The 9,263-nt window shown below is 39.0% G+C and overlaps 1 protein-coding gene across 1 annotated transcript in view; it reads left to right on the top strand.

Annotated features, from left to right (window-relative positions):
• AKAP13 (A-kinase anchoring protein 13) overlaps positions 1-9,263 on the top strand; it is a 313,928-nt gene that overhangs the window by 192,964 nt on the left and 111,701 nt on the right. The window contains exon 8 of the mRNA XM_042781685.1: positions 2,427-2,502. Within this exon, the coding sequence (XP_042637619.1) occupies positions 2,427-2,502 (76 nt within the window). The remainder of the gene's footprint in view (positions 1-2,426; positions 2,503-9,263) is intronic.

Here is a 9,263-nt window from a genome sequence, read left to right as displayed (position 1 = left end):
CCACAACATTATACCATCTGTGAATAAAGTTCTTTTTCCTTTCCAGACTATATGTATTCTATTTCTTTTTCTGCTTTATTGCACTCCCACTACAATGTTGAATAAAAGTGATTAGAGTACACACCTTTTCCTTGTTCCAGATTTCAGAGTGAAAGTATTTAGTGTTTCAGTATTAAGTATGATATTAGGTATAGGTTTTTCATAGAGGCCCTCTGTCAGGTTGAGGAATTTTCTTTCTGTTTCTAGTGTTCTGAGAGTTTTATCAAGAATGAATATTGAATTTTGACAAATATTTTTTCTGCCTCCATTAATAATCATTGCATTGTGGATTATTTGGTCTGTTAATATGTTGATTTTTTTTTTTTTCATAAGCATCCTTGCATTCCTCACATGTCTCTAATTGGTCATGATGTATTTGTGTATTTTATATATTGCTAGATTTGATTTCCTCACATTTTTTCAGGATTTTTGCTTCTATATCATGAGGAATACTAGCCTGTAGTTTTCTTTTACTATCTTTGCTAGACTCATAAAATGAGCTGTGTACTATTTCTTCTTTATTTATTTTCTGTAAGAGATTATGTAGAAATGGTCTTATTTCTTCCTTAAGTGTTAAGTGTTAAACCACTGAAACCATCTGGACCTGGAGTTTTCCTTCTAGGGAAATTTTAAACCATGAATTCAATGTTTTTAATGGATTAAGGCTATTTGCGTTATCTATGTTGTCTTGCACTTGACTGCTAGCCAGAAGGCTGGCGATTCAAACCCACCAGCCACTCCTCAGAAGGAAGGTTGGGCATTCTACTTCCATAGTGATACTGCCTCGGAAACCCAAGGAGGGGTCACTATGAGTCAAGTCTGACATAACAACAACAACAATGTTGTCTTGAGTGAGTTCTTTCTGGAATGCATCCTTTTCATCTAGCTTGTTGAATTTACTGCCATAACATTGTTACTATTCCTTTATTATCCTCTTGGAATCTCTGATCTCCCTTTTTAATTCCTGATGCTGGTTATTTGTAACCATTCTTTTGTTCTTGATCATATCTGGCTAGAGATTTATTGTTACTACTTACCTTTTCAAGAAACCAGCTTTGATTTCACTCATTTTATTGTTTTTCTGGGGTTTATTTCATTTATATTTACTCTTTATTTTCTTTATTCTGCTTATTTTAGGTAATAAGGAGCCCTAGTCGCATAATGATGAAGGGCTCAGATTGGTAGCTGAAAGATTAGAGCTTCAAACCCACTAGCTACTCTTCAGGAGAAATATGTAGCAGTGTGTTTACATAAAGATTTATGCTTTGGAAACCCTGTATACAGAGTCGCCATGAGTCAAAATTGACTCAATGGAATGGATTTGGGTTTTGCATTGGATAATAATCTCCTTTTTCTAGTTTCTTAAGGTGGTAGCTTAGATTGTTGATTTGAGACCTTCTTGAATAGGCATTTAGGAGCTCTAGTAGCACAGTGCCTAAGGCACTTGACTGCTCACCAGAAGGCTGGCGGTTCAAACCCACCAGCCACTCTTCGGAAGGAAGGTTGGGCAATCTATTTCCATAGTAATACTGCCTCCACAACTCAAGGAGGGGTCGCTACGAGTCGAGTCCAATTTGACAGCACATAACAACAACATTCTTTAATATGTTGTGGGATCACACACTTAGATTCAAGTGCTAGTTCTACCATGTATCACCTCAGCAACTCCTCTGAGCCTGTTCTTTTAATTAAAAAAAAAATTAAAAAAGAGTATAATTTTTATGTAGCTAGTGTGACGATTAAATGAGATAATATATGTAGAATTCTTAACATGTGTAAAAGTAATTTTAACATCTTTGTATTGTTGTTTGGGAGTGGAAAACAACTTGCAAGCCATGGCATCAAACAAGTATTTTAATATTTAGTTAGTTTCATCTGTAACTTCTTTTTTTACTCCACCCTTGACCTGAACCATGGTTTGGTATATCTTTTTCCTGTTGCTTTTGTATGTTTAACTTTTATTAATAGTCCCTTTGAAGCCTTAATTAAGCACAAGTTGCCTTGATCGTATTTTTAAAATATTTTGTTCTTGACATAATTTTACTCTTCTTGCAATAAAGTATTAAGGAAAAAAAATAGAAGTGTTGGTACAGTACATATACTTGCAAACCATTTTTAAAAAAATCACCAATTGCTATAGAGCCAATTGTGACTCGAAGCAACCCTATGGGACAAAGTATAACAGCCCTATAGGGTTCCCAAGGCTGTAAATTTTATGGAAATAGACTGCCACATCTTTCTGCCATGGAGCAACTGATGGGTTCGAACTGCCAACCTTTCAGTCAGTACCCAAGCATTTAACCATTGCGTCACCAGGGCTCCTTAGACTTACAGCAGCTTTAGAACATTGGTTAACTCTCTGAAATTCTGTTTTTGTTTTCTTTCAGATAAACCAAGAAAGCTGGTGTACAGTAGAACCATGCCCTGATGCAGCATCTCTTCTGGCTCCTAAGCAGAACCCAGGTAAGCAGAGATTTTCCAATTTGCAACAACAAACAACTCACTGTCGTGGAAGTTGCAATATATTTGAATAACTCATCTAAGATGCCCATTCCCTGGAGCCATTTAAAAAAAAAAAACCAAATTCACTGCTGTTGAGTCGAATCCGACTCATAGAGACCTCTCCTCAGGTTTCCGAGGCAATATCATTACAGAAGTACATTGTCCAATCTTCTGTCTAAGGAGCAGCTGGTAGGTTTGAACTGCCAGCCTTCTGGTTAGCAGTCAAATGCTTTAGGTACTATGCTACCAGGGCTCCTGGAGCTATAGAAAAAAGGGAAAAAAAAAACCTCCTTCTATTTGGTCCATTCTAACTCACAGCAACCCTATACAACAGATTAGAACTACTCCATAGGGTTTTGAAGGGTGTACATCTTTATGAAAGCAGACTGCCTCATTGTTTTCCCACAGAGCAGCTGGTGGGACCTTTCAGTTAGCATATGAGCACTTAACCACTGTACCATCAGGGCTCCTCCTGAAACTAAAACCAAGCAAACCAAGCCCACTGCCATTGAGTTGATTCTGACTGATAGCGACCCCCATTGGGTTTCGAAGACTTTATATCTTCATGGAAGTAGATTGCCTCATCTTCCTCCCATGAAGCAGCTGGTGGGTTTGAACTGCTGACCTTCTGGTTAGCAGCTAAATGTCTTATCCACTCTACCACCAGAGCTCCTTCCTGAAGCTGTAGTCCCACTAATAACTCTGATGGTATAGTCAGTAAAGCATTCAGCTGTTAACCAAAAGGTCAGCAGTTTAAATCCACAAGCTGCTCTTTGGCAGAAAGATGAGGCAATCTGCTTCTGTAAGTATTTACAGCCTTGGAAATACTGTAAGGCAGTTCTACTCTGTCCTAAAAGGGTTGCCGTGAGTTGAAATAGATTCAGTGTTAGTGGGTTTGGGTTTGATTTTGGTTAATAACAAGGTATTTGATTTGGAAATCTTGCCTTAACATGTTAAGCAATTAATCCGACAAAAGGGTGTATGTATGTTGTGTTGGTAAGCATTTGTCTCAGAATTGAAGGCGAGCATATGTAATTACCTAGACTTCATTTTTAGTGGTAGCTGATCTCACAAGTGATATGTTAATTCTTCTGTGAAGGCATCTGTGCTGTGCATGTACATATCATATGGTCTTTTAATCTGGTTTAAACTATGAATATGCATTATTAAGAACCAAAGCTACAGTTGTCAATCTTGGCTGCACATTGAAATAATCTGGGTAGCTTTAAAAACATGCTGATGCCCAGGTCCTAACCCCAAAAATTCTGATTTAATTGATCTGGGAAGTGGACTGACATCAGAATCTTATTCTTTTGGTTACTCTATTGTTTAGCCATAGTTGAGAACTATTACGTTGTCAGGATTGAGTCTTCCCTTAAGCACTCATGAAGTACTAGGAACAAAATACGCTGTAAAGACCTTGTGTGTTGTAATGGCGTGTGCAGCACTTTACTTAGAGTTAGTTAAAATTCCTAACTTTTAACTCCATCTCACCTACTGACTCAACTGTGGCGTGAGGTACCTTTGTGCTTTCTTCTCTCATATCTATAAAGCGTTTCTAGCTTGCCTCAGGGAGAGAAGAAGGTGTTGTGAGGATGATGTATGTGATAATTGTAAGTTTTTGTGCCTGTTACTACACCTAAGTGAACACACTGGTGATTTGTGTTCTGGACTCTTGAGTCTTCTTTACCCAGCGTCATCTCTGTTTACCTTCCTGATTTTTACATTGACCTTCTTTAAAAACTGCTGAGTTCTTCTCGTTTGCTGGTCTTTTTAGAAAGAACTTTGCTGTAGATACCTTGCAGTAGTATACAATTTAAAGACAACTGTTCAGATCTTTAGGGAGCCCTGTAGCATAATGGTTCAAGTGCTCAGCTGCTAGCTGAAAAGTTGATGGTTCAGATCCCACCAGCTGTTCCACAGAAGAAAGATGTAGCAGCCTGTTTCTGTAAAGCTTATAATCTAAGAAACCCTTTGGGGCAGTTCTACTCTGTTAGGGTAGCTGTGAGTCATGGTTGACTTGATGGCAACAGGTTTGTTTTTGGTTCAAATCCTTTATCTTTAGAGATATCCTGCTGATTTTGAACTCTGAATTTACTACAAAGGAGGTATTAGAAAATAATGAAGAGTGTTTTTTTTCTACTTCACATAGAAGTAGGTAAACAGTATTATTATTGTGGCTCAGTGGTTGAAGCATTCGGCTTGCTAACTAAAAGGTTGGTGGTTCAAAACCACCAGCTGCTCCATGGGAGAAAGATTAAGAAGCAGTCTGCTTCCACAAAGGTTTACAGCCTTGGAAGCACTATGGGGGCAGTTCTACTTTATCATATTGACTTAGTAGCAGTGGGTTTGGGTATGGTTATATTTTTGTTCTCCATGTTTTATGAGATTGACCCTGTTTACAGAGGTAGCTATACTTTTCCCATTTTGCCCTCTGGAATCTTCTACTTAAAAATGTTCTACTTTATGTGTTTTGGTTCCTTAAACTGTTTGGGGCTTTTTCTAAAAGTATAATTACTCCCAATGACCTAAGCAGTGAAACTTTTTGCGATGTAAAGGTTAAATGAGGTTACCTCACAATTTTTGAATATTCACAGGAACTATCTCTGCACATTGTAGTTTAATTCACTCATTTAAATAAAAGAATTCAGAACCCCAGGGCATAATACTGAATTTTGTAGACTCTCCACACCTCAACCTGTAAGCACAAACTGTGGCTTTTATTGAGTGGTTCTTTTTAAATCCTTAATTAATTTAAAAAGTCCTGAGCTTTTGCTTTTAGGTATAGCTGATTATGAATCCTAAGTACTTTTCAGTCTTGTAGATTTCTTTTCTTCATTCCACAAACACATGCTTAAGAGAGCTGTAACATTAGACCAAATAAGATAATGTCTTTGAAATCACTCTGTATACTCTTCAATGCTGAATAAAGAGAGGATTATGATTAGTGTGGCTTAACAAAACCCAGTAAGTGCTGCTGTATGTTTTCCTACCTTTCCCTAACTATAATTTGTTTGTGCATATGTCATTTTAAATCCAAATGACTACATAGCATCTTAAAGAGTACGCACTTTGATAGCTTTTATAAAGCTAATGGCTCAGTACACAAAAGATAGATATACAGGTTTATAAGTGGGTCATAAAATGGGACTGGCCCCTTCTAAGGCCACCTTCAAAGTACTGTGATCATGGGATACTTATTGAAACATATATTATGAATTAAGCTTTACCTTCATTAGGTACATTTATCATGTGCCTGCTATATGTTGAGGGGCAGAGTTCTGCTAACATTAAACCATACCCAAACCCAAACCTCGATTCTGACTCATAACGATCCTAAGGAGAGAGTTGGATTGCCCGTGGTGTGTCCTGTGACATAATCTTCACGGAAGCAGATGGCATATCTTTCTCCCATGGAACAGCTGGTGGGTTTGAACTGCTGACCTTTATGTTAGCAGACAAGCTCATAACCACTGCACCACCAGGGCTCCTTTCAGGTAACATTATGCATATATTATTTCTAACTGTCACCACAATTCTTTGAGGGAGGTACTAATTATTCCATTTCATTGATACGGAAAATGAGGCTTAAAGGTTAAATTACTTACTGGTGGGATCATTCTCCTAATATGTTTTCAGCCCTAAATTTAAGCCAGATCAGGCTGACTTTAAACCAGTGCTCTTTGTTCTTTATACCTTGGTATGCTGTTCCAAAGAAGCTCTGGTGGCACTGTGGTTAGAGCATTGGGCTCCTAACCAGAAGTTTGGTGATTTGAATCCACCAGCTGCTCTGCAGGAGAAAGATGAGGCAGTCTGCTCCCAGAAAGACTTACAGCCTTGGAAACCCTATGGGGCAGTTCTCAGTTATCTTGTAGGGTCACTGCATGTCTCAGTCAACTTATTGGCAGTGGGTCTTTTTAATGCTGTTCCTATTTTATTCATTAGGAAGGGGGCATGAGGGAACAAAGGAGAGATTTCTTTAGTTTTGAAAACTTAAGGACACATGAAACAACACATTATGTATGGAGTGTGGTGTAGCTTTGGGTGGGGAGTATTGTTTCCTGATTGCTTGAAGTTCTCACTCCCTGATTCTTTTTTTTCCACAGCCTTTCTTCCTGCCCACCCCAATAGTCAACATTATCTCACACAGCCAGTTCTTCTCAACCCAGACTTGGTTTGTGGTGCCTTGTAGTGCTGGTTTGGATTTATTTTTTGGGTGAGGTATTCCTACTAGGGCTGAATCTGGATCTTCCCTGTGAATTTTCCATTAGAATATCTCTGAGATGGTTTGTTTCCCAGTCTGGAATTTGGATATGGTCTGCTCGACTGCCAGCTGGATAGCTAGGAGCTCAGTGTAGTTGCTGTGACAGCCCTTTCTTCTCTTGGCCAGTCCCCTGTTTTCCCCTCAACCAGAGTTTTGCTTTTCACAAGTAAGGATAAGGGGAAGGAGTAGAAAATCATACCTGCCAACTCTACCTAAGTTAATACATATTCTGTGAAATGTCAAAAAAAAAAAGCAAAACTCTAGAATACCTACAATTGCCAGTCTTAGACACAGCTGTTCCTATTGACATAACACACTCAGGTAATTTGGACCAAGACTGAAATAGACTAGGGTCATTTTTTTAAAACAAATCTGAAATATTTGCTTAAGTTTACTGTTTCATATTAACCTATGGTCCCTGCCTTGCTTCCTGTGGCATCTTTTGTGTTGAAATTTTCTCTTAATATATCCATTGTCTCCTGTGAGATTGTCGCCTGCCCCCATACACACAAACACTAAACTTCTCTTTTCATGTGGACTCTACCTAGCCAAGTGCCTAACTTACCAACAGTTGATTCATTTAGTGCATCCTTGACTCTTCCTTAGCTACTCAGCTGATCCAGAGTAAAATTATTAGTTATCAATTATTAATTTACTAATTAATTTAGATAAGAAAAACTTCCCATTATTTCTTCAGACACACACAGCATGCAGGTGCCATATTACTGTCAAAGCGAAAGATCTGAGAGTCAGAAGGGCCATTGTAGGCTAGCTAGTTAAATCTCCACTTTTCCTTCTGTGTAGACAGCTTCTCTGAAGCCTCATGACTCTCATTCAGCCTCTGCTCAGTCCTTCTGGTCAAATGGTACTCATTACTTGTTGTTGTTGTTGTTGTTGTTTGCCGTCGAGTCAAACCCGACTCATAGCGACCCCTCCTTGGGTTTCCGAGGCAGTATCACTACGGAAGTAGGATTGCCCAACCTTCCTTCCGAGGAGTGTCTGGTGGGTTTGAACCGCCAGCTGTCTGGTTAGCAGGCAAGTGTCTTAGCCACTATGCTACCAGAGCTCCCATTACTTAGGCTGCCTAGAAACCTTGCTACAGTGACTGTCTGCACGGTCCACTCACTGGCCTTTGTTCCGCCATCTGGAACAATGTGATTTTACTCACTGTTCCTCATTAAATGACTGTCTCTAGGCACATTTTTGTCAAGCTCCTCTGTAAGCTAAATGTATCTCAAGCATTTCTACTGTTAATGACCTCACTGCTGTGCATGCATTTCTGGTTATCAGTGTTCTAATTTAAATGTGTTATCTAGAAATAAATACAGTTCTTGGGTGTGGTCTGGCTAGCACATAGTCCTTGTTTTGGCTTTAAATACACTGTCTGTTAATGGAACTTAAAAATACTAGGATTTTATGTGTGTGTATTTATTGTCTTTTGCTTTTTTGCAAATGCCTTACATTATGAGCTTCTCTGAAATTTAGTTAAAATTGACCCTTTTTAGGTTCTTGATTTTACCATCTATAAATCTTAACTTACCTCTACCAACTCTCATGCCCCTTTTGTCCACAAAGTCAAAAGGAGATAATGGGTTAAATACCTTGCTGCCACTCCTTGGAAGGAAGGTTGGGCAATCTACTTCCATAGTGATACCGGCTCAGAAACCCAAGGAGGGGTCTCTGTGAGTCGGAAGGCAGAGAGTTTGGTTTGTTTTTGGTTGGTGTCTTTAGGACTCCTTGATGTACCAGTGTAATATTTTTGTCAAGGCCTCTTCCCTCTGGTAGGGTCCCTATCCTCTTTTTTGAGCTGAAAACAGATTCTAGATAATAAACTTTTCTGCTTTAGCATATGATTCCTCTGAGATTAGTTTAAGGTATGAAAAGTTCAATAATTAGGTTTTCACTATTAAGCAGTACTCAGTTCACTCACCGCCACTGAGTTGATTCCAACTCATAGCAACCCCTAAATCTTTATGGAAGCAGACCATCTCATCTTTCTCCTGCAGAGCAGCTGGTGGGATTTGAACCACCAACCTTTTGGTTAGTGGCCAAATGCCTTAACCACTACACCACCAGAGCTCCTTATTAAGTAATAAACTCACTGCCATTGAGACAATTCTGACTCATAGCAACCCCCACTGGGTTTCTGAGGCTGTAAATCTTTACAAAAGTGGATCACTTCATCTTCCTTCCACAGAGCAGCTGGTGGATTTGAACCACTGACCTTCTGGTTAGCAGGCCAGATGCCTTATCCACTACACCTCCAGAGCTCCTTATTAAGCAGTAGAACTCCTAAACTTAATAGACTGATATGTTTATTAGGTATGCTCCCCTTTGCCTTTTATTCCAGTATTTTGATAAAATAACAAGTTTCCAGAAGGAACTTAGTCTCAAAACAGGGATTGGCCACAAACTGTCACATAGCTTCCTAACAATGGACTTCTGGTATTGGTGGCAA

This window comes from Orycteropus afer, unplaced genomic scaffold, assembly GCF_000298275.1.
Source record: "Orycteropus afer afer isolate SDZICR_OR568_19922 unplaced genomic scaffold, OryAfe1.0 scaffold00150, whole genome shotgun sequence".
NCBI lineage: Eukaryota > Metazoa > Chordata > Mammalia > Tubulidentata > Orycteropodidae > Orycteropus > Orycteropus afer.
Note: the sequence above shows the minus strand (reverse complement) of the source record. Positions and strands in the feature narration are given on the sequence as shown.